Source organism: Chanos chanos, chromosome 10 (assembly GCF_902362185.1).
Source record: "Chanos chanos chromosome 10, fChaCha1.1, whole genome shotgun sequence".
Classification (NCBI taxonomy): Eukaryota; Metazoa; Chordata; class Actinopteri; order Gonorynchiformes; family Chanidae; genus Chanos; species Chanos chanos.
In genome coordinates this window covers 28,779,353-28,797,103 of record NC_044504.1, presented here as the reverse complement: position 1 = coordinate 28,797,103, position 17,751 = coordinate 28,779,353, and the positions used below count along the sequence as shown (strand labels likewise).

The following is a 17,751-nucleotide window of genomic DNA, read 5'->3' as shown; positions in this document are numbered from 1 at the left end:
GAACCAAAGCCATTTTCCTCTAACACTATTTTCCCCTCCTCAGATCACCTAGCCTTAATATTTTTCAACAGGATAATCCTGTACAAGCAGAACCCCACTGAAGAATTGATTACAGCTAAGAATGCTTTTTATCATTTTCTTTTACTTCTTAAAAAAGCAAGATACTTGTGATAAAGATCTAAATATAGCTTTTTTCACATCAGCATGTATCTATTGAAAAACAGATACCCTTTTCTAGCCATTTGAGCTTTCTTGAAGTATAAATGAAGCAGATTTTGATATGCTAAACTGAGACATATCCAAGGGGTCCATGCTCCATGAAGGCCTAGCCAATGTTTGTATTATGTTTAAGCATGAGTGGCTGCATCTTGTCTGTTCCCATTTGAAATCCTTACCATTCAGGAATGATAAAGAAATTAAGTAGTGTTTCAAAACTGTGAGTCTCATCACCTTTGTCAGAGGGTTTTAGTTTTTTTTTTCTTATACTCTTCTCTCATACAGCTATAGCCTGTAGCCACATCAATCATCTTTATTATCATGACTTAAAAACCTTTGTCACTTGACTTCTTTCCTTCCTGGCCTCTCTTTAGTCATGATTTCATGGAGAGGCAGGCAGGGCAAATTGGTGGGCTGTGTGGGCGGGTCGAGAATGCTTTTAACCTGCTGCATCTGCTCTCATCCTGCTGTTTCCTCAGTGTGAAGAGAACACCTTGTTTCATGCGAATGTGAGGGGGATGGGGTAGTAAAGATAGCTTTTTTTCACCTCTCAACACATTACGGCGAAAAAAAAAAAAAAGTGTTTTCTTTATTATTTTTTTTTTTGGGGGGGGGGTAAAGCATTATGCTTAGGTTGCTTCCTAATGGAGTGATTAAGATCTAGCTCAGAAAAGAAGAGGTTGGAATTTGAATGATATGAAATTCAATGCACTGGAGTCAGGTGGTCTTGGACAGTTCTCCATATTTTTGGTACCTTCTTGTTGAGGGCCACTCCATCCTCACAGTCCAGCACGGCGCAGTCCACGTCGAGGGAACTCAGTTTCCTCAGTTTCCTCTCGTCGTTGCCTGGAACGTAGAGGATGGCACGGCGTGGCACATACTTCAGCGAGGTGCCCGGGCTGTGCTGGGCACGACGGCTGCCACAGCACTGTGGCCTAGCTGCCAACAGCAGCCTGTGCATATCCCTGGCCAAATAAACAGATGAATAAACAAACAATTAAAAAAAAAAAAAAGTGACATTAACATGTAGGAATGATGCGCATGATTCGTAGCGATTCAAATTCACAGAGTGATTTAGGGTAGCCCATCTTGAGGGAACTACCCTACTGTGGGAATCCCATTCTGGCTTTAATCTCGCACTCCTAGATCTAATATTCATATGCTCCTCAGGACTTTGAGTGGCTGAACAAAGTGTGTTAGATTGGAGTTGGACATCCTGGTGGACGGTAAATTTGCAGGAGACACACTGGCCACTCCCGATTTAAATATCATATTACAAAGTTACATATGAATCTGAAATGGACTCATCCTTTTTTCTCTAACATCACCGTGTATACTTCCTCTTACATCTATTGCCACTGGGCCTGATTCACAGCCTTCCATTAGATCATGATTTATTATCTCCTTTTGCATCATGTAATGTTTATCAATGGTCCAGCAAGTGAAAGTCCAGATTTCTCTACATATGTCTTTGACTCTGTGTTAGAAGAAGGTAAAAAGGTTTGTTTTCCTTTTCAATTCCTGATTCAAGCGCTGACTTATAGTTTCAAACCTTTTATCAGTGACTACACCACAAACTACTGCTCTCTTCTCATGCTAATGCTCAAAGGCTTAGCAGATCCAGCTGAACAAATCTACTAAAGACCAGGCCATTTTGGGTGTAAAGACACACTGACTGAAAAGGATTAATGATGGCTCTGAAAAACTCAGGTTTGGACAGTACAACAAATCCACGTAATAGCCTACTTTCTGCTAATTGCTCCTGGAAACAGTGCCAGTACCTTACAACAGTAGCAAGGCTTAAAATGACAACAATAAGGGCACTTCTAGAAAGCTATGATATCTGTGATTAGCATTGTTTTCCACCTAAAAAAAAAAGCTGTTTAATTGCTTCTACCACCAAAGAACACATTTTAATAGTATGCAAAAAAAAAAAAAAAAAAATCAGTTATGGCATACATGTTTAATTATTTGTTCCTTAGGCTGGGAGTTGTTCAAACAATTAGTACTAATGAATGGGCCAAATAACTGAGATCACACATAACTAATTACAGTCAGAAATGGGCCTTGTCTATCTGTTTCTTCACGTTGCCCTCTGAGGGACTGCATTAATAGAATTTTTTTTTTTTTTAAATTTTGGGTGGGGAGAAGAAAAAAGGGTGGGGGGTTTCAGAGCTAGGGCTCCTTGAAAGAGAAAAAAGGAGGGTATTCTCTTTTCTGTCTTTGTTGTCTAAGGAAGCTAATGTCACTTCAGTAGGCACTTATCCCCATCCTCCACACTTACAATTGCTTTCCAGTATCAGTCAGGCCTAATCGGAACCACGATGATTGAGCTACATTGGGCAATTAAAAGCAATTCAGGTAGTTATGGCTCTAAGCACTTTGCAGTCCTGGGGACACAGCATCACTGCAGGGTCTCTCAATGCTCTCAAAAGTGTTTAAATCTGGTTACTGACAATCTCTCAAAAGGGGAAGGAGGAGGAATAAGCATAAAAAAAAAATCCTTACAATCAGTAAGCACCGAGAAACCAAAGAGGAGCCAAGGAGCTTACTTCCACTTGAGAGACAAAAGCCTACAGTGTCCAAAGTTGAAGAGAGGAAATAAAACACAAAGCAAAAAGCAAAACTAGGGAGGAAAAAGAAAAAGCAAAACCAGTTTGGAGCAAAGCAGGTAGGGAAGAGGGTTGGAGGGGGGTGGCTGAGGAGGTGTCGGAGAGTAATGGGTGGAGAGAAAGATCCAAATGAAGTCTTCAACATTCAGTGCATACAGCTGCAGGGGTGAAAATGTTAAAAAGCCATTTTAAGTGCCCACTTGAAAGGGAAATAAATTATCCCGTGAGTGGGGTTGAAGATGGTACTAGAAGATGGCAGCCGTAATTAAAGAATAAATTTAATAGAAAGGGGAAAAAAAAAAACAAGAGGGAAGAAAAAAAGAGTCCCTTGCGGCTGATCATCAGAGAGGAAGCAGGGAACCACAGCAGATCAGCTGACACGGGGGTGAGGGGTTCCAGGAAAGATAAAACTATTCAACAAATCTACAAGCCATGTTCTTTCAGCGTTTTCTTTCACCGTTTCACTTGTTTTTTTTTTTCCAACTCAGTGGTAGCATTTAATCTGCAGCAGTCTGGTTGCCAAAGGGCTACAAGGGCACCTCGCTTTGGCACATCATGTTCTCCCAACAGCCTTGAAGTGGGTGCTGAGTAGACGGCATCCCCTTCAACATGGGACCGACCCGTCTGCTGATCTTCCCATATATGTTTGAAACGCTGCTAAACGTAGCATAATGACCGAATCAGAACGGACTTGACCAAAGAGTCGCGTTTAATCTACACACACAGAACTGAAAATTAAGGCACGTCAGCGGCTAGTGTAGCAATGCACTATGTACTGAGGCTACAGCCTCAGACAGGCAAGACAAATCACGCAACTTGAAGATTTTAAGAGCAGTTTAATGCCATGGAGCATAGAAATGTTGGTAAAGGTGACAAATGTGTCACAGGTGTTTTGTGGTCAACTCAAAAAAGTAGGTGATGCTACAGGCAGTAGTGTTATTTAGGAATAAAAAGGTAGACCTCATAATCCACAAATTCACATTATATACCACAGCAATGCTAAAGTCATTCGGCTAGGCTGCCAACACACTGAGAAGCTTGTTCACATAATTACGGAAGTCATAAAACTTGTGGCATACCACTCTCACAGTAAAGAACGACTCAAATTCCATTAAACAATGGCTAATAGCTTTTTCACACCAACCACAACATCGAAGTCCAGTCGCAAAAGCCACTGCACAAGAATGATCATATCTTTCAATTATTTATACGATTACGTGATTTACCCAATTTGTCATTAGGAACAATATTTGGCTTGAAAAAGAACCTCTTCAGTTAATATCCAAAATGGTAACACCAGTCACAAATGTTAAAGGTGTAGTCATTCACATTAAAAGCAAGGCAAACTGCCAGCAATAAAAACAAGCCATAAATGTTATGGGTACATTACAGTAGCACTGAAACTATTAAGTGTCTGATCTCACAAAAAAAAAAAAAAAATAGAAAGAAAGAAAGAAAAACAAAAAAGAGGAAAAAAAAAATATCAGCACAGTAGTCCAACCTGGAACCTTTTACTGACATGGTGCCACATCTGGCCAACATTTTTCTTTGTCATTACACCATGATATATGTTTCATAAGTTTTACAATCCCTGAATTATACAACATTTTTGAATTCCTCGTTTTTTTTTTCTCTTCAACTTGAAAGGTTATCATAACACAGGGCAGCGTATCTACATTAGTGGCTGTAAAATAATCTGACCATTACGCTGTAGGTGGATTTACAAGTCCAGCTTCTGAGATTTCAGCTTGGTTTGCTTTTATATGACTCTGGACAGGGCTGGTGCTCATTACTGGTAGAGCCTAAGTTTGTATGAGCAGACCTGAGAGTATTCTTCAGGCTTACTGACTGACTCCATCCAAATGCTTAAGACAGGTGTGCTGTAACCAACTGCTGGAAAAAAAAAAAAGAAAGAAACTGTGACTCCCATGCTCAAATCTCTCAAGTGTTCTTTGATATGGTCTCTCCTTAAATCTACAATTTATCCTCTACAGATCTGTGCCGGGTTTAGTTATTAAGGTAACTAATCACTAACTAACCCTCAATTCTAGTCAGTCTGTTAGCACATTATGCGTTTTAAATTTATTGTAAACCAGTATGTCGTTTCTGCTAAGCATAACTGCCACAAATGGTACTTCTCAAAACTTCCACAGCTTCCACTTGCAGCTAACAGTAACTAGCTTAAAACATGGTAAACCTGAAATTGTATACCACAATTATATCTTGCGATTTGATGATGCGCAAACTAAACTCTGTTATCTAGCAAATCAGCTTATGCTTTTAAAACCTCGACAGTTAAATACCAGAAAATCAGCTACACATTTGAAGGAAGAGAAAACAATTTCAGAGAGGTACAAAAAAAAAAAAAAAAGAAAAAAATCTAAGAGAAAACCAAAAAATATTCATGCAGTTGGTAACAACAAATTCATGTCTGAATTAAATGTTAGAATTCTCTCATAATAAAGAGATTTGTGAATTCCCGGATACAACAAAAGCTTTAGCCACGGCACCATGTATAAATATGTTGTCCAATTTCAGCCCCTCTCCCCACATGCTGTATGAACACTGTCAACTGAAGTCCTCTCAATATGCAGATTTCACAATTATTTCCAGCACCTGACAGTGCCAGCAGTGGCTGTGTCTAAAATGCACAAAATTAAAGATTTGTGTCTCTACTCTGTGATAATCAGTCTCTTTTTAATATGCAAACTACTTCCAAGATCTGTCTCGTTTAGGCTTTAAAATGAAATTTACAAATAAAAAAAAAAAAGATGAAACAAGAGGGATGGAGGGAAAAAAAAAAAAATCGATGCTCTGATGCATAAACATGAAATAAAGCCGGCGGAGGAAATGAAACGGTCAAAGAGTCATCCATATTTATCTCATTCCAAGCTTAGGTTTTGCACATTCTTGTCCACCTCAGTCTATCGCTGGCTGAAACAATCCCAATAAAACTGAATTCCCAGCATGACATCACGCTTGTTTTTTAAGCCTGAAAACACCAAGACCAAGTCTGAAAAACTGTGGAAAATATGCAGAAAAGGCAGACGCAGAAGACACTAAAGGGGGAGAAAAAATAAGGGGAAAAAAAAAAAAAACAGTGTCTTGATTCTTCCTGTCCTTCTAACTTTCTTGATCCCTCTCTTTGCTTCTCTCTCTGTCTGTCTCCCTCTGTCTCTCCCTCTCTCTCTTTTTTGCTGTTTCTCTTTCTCTGTGCCCAAAGATCTAACTGGAGCATCTGATCCCCTCCAAATAGGATCAGCTGGTGGCAGGTGACCCCAGCAACTGAACTTCAGAAGTCGACAGAACCATGCCCCCCCCCCCCCCCCCCCCCCCCCCCCCCCCCCCCCCCCCCCCCCCCCCCCCCCCCCCCCCCCCGCCCCCTCTCATCTCATTAGGGGGGGATTTTACGCCTTAATCTGCGCAATGAGGATGAAGTCAGAGCAGTTATCTTTACCGGCCTACACATCTACCTGTAATCTCCCTTCAACAACAGCCCCATTCTCAAACCATGTCAACACAATGCCTGACAAGCACAGTGAAGAGGAAGAAGTAGTGGTCTTGGCTCTAATTCCTCACAAAAGAGGGAAAAAGCAGCTTCACCCGTCAAACCTCAGCCCTTTATCTTTTTTCTTCGACGAGAGCCGCGCTGCCTGTCCATATTCTGTAAGAGTAACGTCTATATATCTGACCAGGTGCAAGAAGAAAATGAAGAGGAAAAAAAAAAAATCTCACATGATATAAAGATCTTAATCTGATTCGCTTTCTGCTAGCAAGATCAAGAAAAGAGGAAAAAAAAATTCCCATTAATTTTTCTTTAGAAATAATTGAGGGAGGAACATAAAAGGAGGGAACAAGTGTAGGGTGTGGGGAGGGCACAGGGGTTGGCTTTTAACTTAGCATTTTTATTGACTTCGGGAAAACAAAATATCGGAGCCCACTAAGAGTGCGCACTCCGCAATAGCCATTCAGGCCTTTGGAGCCCCATTGTAGCACTTTGAAGGGAATGAAAAGAAACCCCACTGGTGGAAATCCAGTGGAACATCTCCACAACAGAGCACAACTGTTCCCTTCTGCATGAATGGGAGGAGGATAAAAGACAAGATGGACTTCTGAGGTAGGGCCAAAAACAAAGGCAACAAAAGTGCTGATCATGAGGGAATGACACAACTCGTTGCAGTGGAGGGGCACGGAGAAAAGAGACTCTCGGACAATAGCACTCACAGCCAAGTGACACATTGAAGAATTGAAAAATCTACACAAGAAGTGTCCCCCAACACCCTATCCCCACAAAAACCCACAAGGAACTCTGTTGACTGACCCTGGGGGCTGGACTATCTCGTAAAAAAAAAAAAGGGGGGGGGGGAGGGGGGGACAGAGAGGGAGGGAGCGAGAGGGAGCGAGAGAGAGAGAGAGAGAGAGAGAGAGAGAAAGAGGGCAAGAGGGAGAGACAAAGAGCGAATAAAGGAGGGGAAGAGGAGGAAAGAGGGAAAGGAGAGAGTAGAGTTAAACTCAGAGCGAGTGACAGAGAGAAAGGACAAACCTATGACGAGAGGGAAGCTCAGAAGAGGACTGCGATGGAGACGGAAAAACAAAAAAACAAAAAACAGAGAGTGTGGAAGTGGCTCCAACTATTGGTCTTGTCCAGTTGGGTTGGTCCTGAAGTGACAGCACATCACTTTAGTTCTCACAGTAGGAGCACCGCCACAGTGGCCACCTCTCAAAAACTACTACCTCTTCTCCCTGTTCTCCTCTTCTGCTTCACATCTGAAGTGCCTCTTTGTGTACTAACACAATTAGCTTTCAACCCCCCGAGAAACATTTATCCTGCACTCTTTCATCTGATTAAATAAATGTGTAACTCTCAAAAAGACACATTAGCCTTCGACTGAGGCTGGGAGACTGCATAAAAATGACTTAACTGGGGGGGCAAATAAATAAATAAATACAGTACATGTCCAATATTTGGGGGTTATTATTCATTCAGTGGACAGGGTGTGAAGAGCGTCCTCTCCCCTCACTTCCTAGACTGTTTCAACGGAAAATATTTCTTTCACAGTTTACAAGAGCTTGTATGTGCTGTCCATTTTAATGGGCGGCGTGGCTTCATTTACAGTTCTATCATGCCACCCCTCAGCCTGGGTACATCGACATGCATGCTGGCAAGCACAAAAAGGCCAAAGATTTGTTTGACATGTTTTATTAAAAACACCCCAAATTATGTCTCCTTCCCCTCCCTGACGCACAATATTAGTATGCCAGTGAACACTCTCACAAATTGATAGTGACATGCATACATAGAGATTTTTTGAGGTACATGCTCATCTTTCAGGGCTTGGTTCAAATGGTTCAAAAGCAGATATGAATTATTTTATGTTTTTACAACTGAGTTGTCTTCCAGGATGATGTAGAATGAAAATTCACAGCCCAGTGTATTTGTATGGTTTGATGGGCTAAAGAATGAACGAGTGAACGAATGAATAAATGAATGAACCAAAAAAAGGAACAAATTAATGAACACAACTTGCTTCTTTCTTCGTTAGTAAAACGTCAATGTCACCGTGGCATATAAAGCTCTTCAGTAACATTCTACTGCCTGTTAAACCATGCAACATGTCAAAGGTCATTTTATGCGCATCAATACAAGAAAAAAAAATTCTTCTTCACAGATCTAGTTCAAAAGAAATACTTTTTAAACAGCAGTACCTTCTATGTAATATCAGTTTCACATACTGATGGAAACTGATGGAAAACTGTCTATACTGACCCAAACATAAATGGTATGCCAAATGAATGGACATCACTTAGGAGGTTATATCATGATAAAATCAATAATTGACAGACACTAAGTAAGATATCTAATGAGTGTTACAAACCAATTAGAAAACGTCATTTAAGTCATTTGTTTCATGTTCTTTGAAATTCCCAGGGATTAAGAAATCTAGCCCGTTAACTCTTGCCCGAGGCCCTGAGCGAAGCTCACTTTTAACCCAGGACTCATTCTTACACCATCACTTTAGCTGATTAATGGATGAACGCTGTAATTGATTAGCGGGAAGGGAAAATAAAACTAGAGTTCAGCACCTATAATGGCCTTTCGACAATGGTGACCGGCGTAAAATGTAAAATGATAGCCTGCAGTCAGATCACCATCAAAGACGGCCAGCTCAAATAAAGGTCCAGCCCATTCTCACAGTTTCTTTGGGTTCTCCTTTTCTCTTGGTAATACTGTCAGTTAAAGTGACAGGAACCATTATGGAGGCTGCTTGTCAGCTCACCTTCGTAAAACAAGTTGTAAAACAGCAAATAACGGGCTTATGTGGCTTCATTATCTGAGGCCGTGACACGTCACAGGGGAGGCGTTTGGTTCTCGTGGGCTCAAGTGCGTGTGTCTACTCTCCCTGTCCCCAAGACCCAACCTGTACGGGAAGACAGGGCTGACAAGGTACCTTGAGAGAGAGAGAGAGAGAGAGAGAGAGAGAGAGAGAGAGAGCGAGAACAGAGAAGAGAGAGGGGGTGGAGTGGTGTTGGTGGTGGTGGGGGGGTTTGTTCCACCACTAATAAAGCCCTGGCTTTTCATCATGCTCCTGACACAGGGAGAAGCGGCCTCACTATGTTCACCAATCATTATTCATCACATTAGTAATTAGCCCATGTTTGCTCGCCCATAGTTAGAACCCAATGTGATCAGGAGCTCTAGTGTTAAGAAAAAATGTTCTCGCAGTGGGTAGCAAGAGGAGAGGGAAAGAATGAGGGAGGGGAGAACAAAAAAAGAAAAGGGGGGAAAAAATAGCCATTAATAAAAGTACTGTTCTGTTGGAATTATTTAACATTTAACAACACAGAACATGACAATGAGACAGTGGGTCTGGGACAGATGGAGACGACATCTGGGACCGGGAACCTTTTGCCTCGGCCGCGCTTAATGTGATATGATTTTTATTTATTTCATGCAAATAGAATCTGGGCATTTTCAGAGATGTGACAGCAGGGTTGCAAAAGCAAAGTGTCCTGTTTTTTTGTTGTTGTTGTTGTTGTTTTTCTTTTTTTTGGGGGGGGGGGGGGTTGTTTGTTTGTTTTGTTTTAGAGGTTTGCTATGGACCAAACATTTTCGCAACCCTTCCGTTAAAACCAACACGTGAATGACATTACGGGGTAATGGTTTATAATGCGTCACAGAAATGTAATAATAAAAAAAAGATACTGTCTTACTTAAGGTTAGTTACTTACAGAATGCTTGAGAGGGTATCCGTGAAACAGAATAAGGACTTACATCTTAGGGTGGCTAAAGGGCTGCGTATGGATTGTCATAGGGTGTGGTCTGAATTGTAAGAGTCTGGAGTTTACTGAGGTACACTCCTCTCTTTACTGGTCACTGTTCTTCCATTACAAGTTTTAGCTTTTCCCACAGATCTCAGCTTCTCATCCAAACCTGTCTCTTGCTATCTAGCGAATCAAAAGAACTTGAGGGTCAAAAAATGCACTTCAAACAAGTGTTCTTGTAATGCTTACATCAAAATATTGATTAATGACTTATTGTCTACTCTTTCCATGTGTCTAATAAAATGTTTTGCTCTTTAAGAAAAAAACAAAATCCTAAAGAAGGATCGGTGTGCAAATGTTTTAAAGATGGACAAGAAAATGGAGAAACATACATAAATATGCCAAGTGCAAGTTTGAAATAAAGTCCCCATACTACAGAGGTGCGCATAAGTACATGCTTGTAGGTTACGAACAAATCAAATGTTGCTGTCCTGTTAAAGTGTCAGCAATTTTGAAGTAAGGCACTTCCCCCTGTAAATGTTTCAGTCTGAAGCAACAACAACCAGAAACTAAAACAACAGATCTACAGTTTCCTTTAGAGAAAAGACTGAGTGAGCTATCACTTCTGAATCTATTATATCCAACTGATCTTGCAGTACATGATCTCAACATCATAAAAAGGTACTTTTTATGATATCTAGACATAAAAAAAACCCCACACACATACACTAATTCTACACAGCCCTGTCAGGATTATTCAATTTGATGCAAATTGCATTGCACATCAATAATCTTATTGTAGTGTTTTGGTAGTGTAATGTCAAGAGAAAATAATTGGATGGGAAGAACCTAACTCAACATGCAATTTTACTCAAAACAAACACAACACAATTGTTGTTTTGCTAATGATCTCTTTAGAAATGTTCTCTTAATGTTAGGTTAGTGTTGCTGAGTAGGCTGGGAGGGGTACATTCCTGTTCCCAGTATGTGTCCACCACTGCATCCCTGTTTAAAATGACACCACTTAAAGACAGGCCTGTGAAGCACTCTGCCTAAGAGAAGTGATTGATTATTGTTGGTTTTTAAAAGCTTTGGAAAGACTGATTAGTCACCAAAACCACCACTCCTCCTGTCACGTCAATGAAAACAAAACCTCCTTCATTTAACACCATATGTTACAGCTGATTTACACAGTCATTCAGTTGGACAGGATCGTGCTATAATTTCACAGATATATGTTTGGTTTGTGTATTCTATAGAAACATCTAAAAATATGAGCAAGACAAAAATTGACAAAAACACACACACATACACACAATAATGAGATAATAACAAACATATCTATAGCCTATGACTATTAAAGAGACATGCACATGGATAACTGACCTTGACAAGTTAATATGCCTATTAACCTGAGATACTGTGCTTACACACACATGTGAGAGAGAGAGAGAGTGAGAGAAAGAGAGAGAGAGAGAGAGAGAGAGAGGGAGAGAGAGAGAAAGAAAGCACACTCACTCAGTTCAAGGCACTGCTTTGTCACGTCTCTGAGCTGGGCAGAGCCTAATGTCTCCAGGCCGAGTTCCACTTTCCTCTCTGGCGGCTCTCCAGAGCAGCTCAAACACCTCTCTCTCTTTTTCTTTCTCTCTCTCTCTCTCTCTCTCCTCTCTCTCCTCCAACCATATGGACATGTGAGTATTAGCAGGAGCTCCACAAAGCAGCCACCACCTAACTACAGCCCAGCCACTGGGACCCCGAGCCACACTCTCACTTTCACTCACTATTTAAACACTCTAATACACTCACCATCTGACCACTTCAGTCAGCTCTCAGGACACACACACACACACACACACACACACACACACACGTCACTGTCTTTTGCCTGGTAGCCTCATTCGAACTATTCACCAGACTTGTGTATCAAAGAGATGATAAAAGTGTTGGTTTAGAATAAATAACACATACAGCAGAGCAGTGGAGTGGTATGGTGTTAGGATTTTCAGTAACAATGTCTCAGGACTTTCTGCACAGCTCAGAAAGGCTGCCTTTCCCACACAGGCTATATTTTACTTCCATATCTAATTCAATTCATTAAAAATTAACTGTGGCTGCCATGCATTTGGCCTCCAACCATTTCAGCACATGCAAAAATGATACACTGAAGCACCTTGGTGAGAAATGTCTTTTAACCACTACATTAAGATGTCAGACAGCTTGCAGACAGACTGTTTGTCAGACAGCCACAGCCCCTTGTACTCTGTGTGTGTTAATGTGTGTGTGTGTGTGTGTGTGTGTGTGTTTGCAAAGGGAAGATGGATGGCCTGACTGCACCACAGGTGGTTGAGGCCCAGCACTGGGATGACTGGGGGAACTGGGGGGTGAGGCAGTCACAGCCTCCAGCCAACAGCAAGCAGAGCAGAGCTCTTATCCAGTAACAATCAATCTAACTCCGCACACAGGGCTTAGCTTATTGTGTCCCTCTGCACACACACACACACACATATGCAGGTGCACGCACGCGGACACACACACACACACACATATGCACGCGCACACACACACACACACACACACACACACACGCACATGCACGCGTGCACACACCGGACGTCAGTTGCAGTCTGACCAGCTATAGGTTTTGAACACAGCTTTAGAGGAACAGTAAACATTTGTGGAACTGTGAAACACAAACACAACACAATGCCCAACAGCTATAATTCTGCCCAGACTTAAAGCCCCAGTGGACCACGGCTTAGGGTCACTGGATGGATGGAATACTCTGATGGAGATATGGGCTAAGGTGTTCAAAAAGTCTCGGCAACCACATTGGTGGATTTAACGCGGAGTCAAAACAGACTGCTACGTCACTCATCTGATTTCTGCGCTAAATATCACGAGTACATCCAAACACTTGGTTTCTTTGAGGTGCTTTATTTATGGCAGCTTCAGTTACACTCAGATAGTTCCTCCAATACAGTCAGTCATGACCCTGTTGTAGCTCACTTCACCCCCTAGTGGCAGGATGTACATACTGAGAGTCTCAAACATGAAAAACCGAGTCTAATCTCTTGCATGAGGAGAATCCAATCTTGATTTATTTTCAGAGTCTAAAATGAATGATTTGAGTAAGTATAATCAGTTTAGGACTATCACTTAGAGAGTACTGCAAAACTGTATTGGATCACTTTGTACAATAGACTCACACATGGTCTTCTATTACAGGTTTGATCCAGAGAAGAAAGTCTAAGGGCAACACAGAGTGTGTGTGTATGTGTGTTTGTGAGACAGACTGACAGGAAGAGAGAGAGAGAGAGAGAAAGAGAGAGAGAGAGTGAGGGAAGGGAGAGAGAGAGAGAGAGAGAGAGAGAGAGAGAATCCCTGAATCATGTTTCCGGGGACACAAATTGCCTCAATAAACTCAAGCACGCATGGATAGGTCAAGAGTGCCTGATCAAAATGAGAGGTGCCTCTTCCGTGAGCTTTCAGGGACTACTCTCACCCTCCTCTCCCACCCTACACGCCCCCTACACACTCTGAATGTGAGACAGACATGCCCCTGTGCTCAATGACATCTTTAAACACACAGCTCTGGGCATCAACATTGCAGGTCAGTGAACAAAACAAAACCTTACACAAAATCTGGCTATTTACAATACCATTACGCAATCAACAGGGATTGTGGTCTTCTCATGCATAACGATTTCCAGCAGACCTGCAATAAAAATGGTCAGACAGCTAATCACATGGTTACACCCATTCAAACAGCTAAGAGTATCCAAAGGCCGATATTCACCTTGTAGGGACTAGTATACAAAGCGTGCATTTTACATCTGCTTTTTAAAAACATTTCATACAGAAACAAAAATATATTTACTATGAAGATGAGATCAAATTTTGAAAACCTTTAGTGAGAATAAAGATTATGATATATAAATACAGGTTGAGTATCCCTTATCCGAAATGCCTGGGCCCGCAAGTGTTTTGGATTTTTTTTTTTTTTTTCAGAATTTTGCACTATTTGCATATAGGCTACATAACGAGATGGGACCCAAGTCTAAATACAAAATCCATTTGTTTTATATACATTTTGTACACATAACCTGAAGGTAATTTATACAATATTTTAATAATGTTGTGCATAAAACGTTTTAACAGGGCTTCAAATCTGATATAAAGTTTCTTTTATATAAACAAAATACAACAAAATAACAAAAAATTATAAAGTGTCTGGTTTTCTTTTTGTTCCTAGCAGTATACAGATTGTTTCTGGTTTTCGTTTTCGTTCCTTGAACCAGTACAAAGCCTTGCTTTTTAATAATTTTGTGCATGAAACAAAGTTTGTGTACACTGAACCATCAGACAGCTAAGGTGTCACAACCTCAGCCACCCATGTGGACAATCTGTGGTTGTCTGGTATCACCTTCATCCCTGACTCTTAACTGATATGCTACTGATAAGCAATCACTTAAAGTTATTCACACATAGGTACTTAAAAGTAAACATTATGAAAATATGAAAAAAATATGCCGTCATGTCTGCGCTCAAAAAGTTTAGAATTGCAGCATTTCGGATTCTGGATTGTTGGATTAGGGATGCTCAACTTCTGTGTATATTTCAATGTAGATAAAAGTCTTGCTATTTTAACATGACAAAACCACCCTGCTGAAATAGCAAATATCACAGAGGATGGTAAGATGAATTTGGGTTCCAGGCTGAGTGGTTAGAGGGCTTTCTAGAGTACAAAGCTTTTCTACGCTCTGAACAAGTGCTTCATTAATACAGGCTTAAGCCTGACTGGTCCTGATTCTGCAGGGAGTTTCCTGAAGCTCAGCCTACCGTGCCCCTCAACAAGGAGGGAAAATCCAACAGTGTCACCTGTCACACACACACTTACTCGCACAAATATATGAGCACCAAAACATATACAGTACACACACACACACACACACACACACACACACACACACACACACACACACACACACACACAATAATCAGGTAATCAAAATCCTTTCTAGGATTTTAAGAAGTCTAACCCAGTATAATAGGTTGTGCCTTCATCTGTGACAATGGCCCTTCAAACCCATTTGGAATAGGCAGCTGACAAAGGCACACTTACATATAGAATTCAATAGGCCTACATGACCCCTTAACACACATACACACACACACACGCTCACGCACACGCACACGCACACGCACACAAAGATCAACCTCCATTGACAGAAAATACACTCCTGTTTGAATCTCAGTCTTACCTATTCTAATTCAGATTTTAAGTTTCGAAGATGGTGTAAGGTTGATGTAGGGGGTTTTGCTAGAGTCATCAAGGGACATTTTAAAGCCACAGGTTCACCACAAAGCACAACATGACTTTAGGGTAGCAAACCCCACTAACCGCCGTTTATCAGGAACACGTTTTTCCCTGGCGGTGCACTAAGTCGCAGCGAGGGGAAGTACAGGATGCTACACGGCAGTGTACAGCACACCACATGTAGCGAGCACATGTGTCAGGCACCAAGCGTGGCCCAGTGTGTAATCATTCCAACATGGCTGCGTGCGTTGTTTCACTATGTCTTCTACACATCACCCTCTTTATGACTGCACTTCACCTACACTAAATCATCCTAATGGATGTCTTACAGTACCAAGAATTTTAATAAAAAAGTCATTTAATCCCCTGACTCAAAGGGACTATTTTAATGTACTGTTTACTAGGCCATCATTCAGGTCAAAACAGCAGAAAATATTGTTTTCTTTCAGGATGTTAAAGACTTCCACGATTCCATGCTCCTAACAAGTACGTTTCTATTAGGTATTCTCAACCAGTAAATACTACCATTCAATTTGTTTATTTGTTCTTTAATTAAGTGCCATACTGGATACTGGCCTGAGCCATAGTTCTCAAACATTCCATAGTATTAAACACAGTATTAACATTTTGCCTTCACTGGAATCTGGAGTAGGCAGTTGAAAGAGTTTAAGGGGGAAGGGAGTCATCGTGACAGAGAGATGGAGAAGGAGAGTGAGGGAGAAAGAGGGGGGATAGTATATAGGGTGAGGAGAGAGAAAGGGAGTAAGAGAAAAAGAGAGAGGAAGGGAGAGAGTCAGAACAAAGTGCCAGCAAGGCTGAGAAAGGCTGGGAGGAGGTAGGAAGACAGAGCCATGTTTGTTTTCTTGCCTTTGGCTAATGAATTTAGCAAACTGCCAGGTAGATGCAAATTGCAGCACTGTCGCCTAGAGACTACAAACTGAACACTTCACAGCGGTTCTAGACTTGCAGCACCTCATTCTGCATGCCAGCAACTGTGCATACAATCCAAACATGAGTTAAAAAGACCTGCCACTCTCCTCTTAAGAGCGAGTCACAAATCCAAACATTTCTTTAAATGGACTGTCAACAGATTACAGCCAGAGGTAAACAGCTAATGGGGGTACACTTGTCTGTGAACAGAATGGTACTCAATGTTCCACTTAAACTAAAGACTGTTTGTCTATTCTGTTCCTTCTGTCTGTTAACAGGCTCAAAGGACCCCTTAAGTAGAATAAGAGTGAAAGAAAGGAATTTGTGAGGAAATGGTGAACAGGGAAAATCAAAATGACAGAGGGTCAATGACTGATGATTAATTTTAACCAAACTTCAAACTGCACCCTAACTTCACCCCTCTGCCCGTTCTTTCCTCAGCCTAAATGACAGGCAGACCCGTCTCCATACTGTTGGTTGTGGGAAAGTGAAAGGTGTAGGAGTAGGACAAATACTGCCATCGTCATAAAGAGGTGGCCATTGCCAACGTTCTTCCTTTACACTCCACAAAAACATGGAAAATATGTATCACACACCCCAACTGGAGCACACAAATCAACAAAACTAGGCCTCAATACTCAGGAGACGTCCACGGACAATCCTGACTCTTCAAACAAAGGTGTGGATCCCTATTTGCCTATGATGAGGAGAGTGGAAACTATGAACCTCTCTAGCTGGACTGGTATAGATAAACTAAGCATTTCTGTTTGTCAGGTGATTTTGAAAGCGCTCCCTTGGTTCAGCGAGCATTGCGCCAAAGGTCGGACACGGGACCAGAAGTGATGCTCGTGACCCAGAGGAAGTCATTAGAAAAAGGTTCCATATGATATTTCAGAGGCTTTCCTGTACAGACGGCAGATCGGCATGGTAATGATGGAAACTCCTGTCGACTGACACCCAGGTCAGGCGGTGGCACTGGACACACGCTATTTGGATTGGCTCAAAAGAGAACGTTTTGGTACCAGGCCTGTTCTGAAATGATAACACCGCATCTCGTAATTCAGCTTTAAACGTGTTATCGTAAATCTCAGGAACACTACGCACTACCTCTATGAACCACAGTCCAGGGACTCTGGCGAACGTTAACAGTTAAAAAAAAAAAAAAAAAAAAAGCCTGCTTCAGACAGGGTCTTATCAATGGTAAGCACTTTCTGCCGAAGACAGTAATGAAGTCCGGCTGCTGGCGCTGCAGCTCATGGAGGGTTAAGAGAGGATCAGAAAAATGGTTTCAATTTAGACTTGTAAGGGACAGAAGTTCTCCAAATCCCTGGCTTCATGACTTCCTTCCCTTTGGATCTAGAGGAATGCTGTGTCTCACTTCATGTAGGCTACTGCTGTAGCCGCACAGTAAAG

At 41.5% G+C, this 17,751-nt stretch overlaps 1 protein-coding gene across 1 annotated transcript in view; it reads right to left on the bottom strand.

The window, feature by feature from the left end:
* clybl (citrate lyase beta like) overlaps nt 1-17,751 on the bottom strand; it is a 54,828-nt gene that overhangs the window by 24,345 nt on the left and 12,732 nt on the right. The window contains exon 2 of the mRNA XM_030786841.1: nt 971-1,181. Within this exon, the coding sequence (XP_030642701.1) occupies nt 971-1,181 (211 nt within the window). The remainder of the gene's footprint in view (nt 1-970; nt 1,182-17,751) is intronic.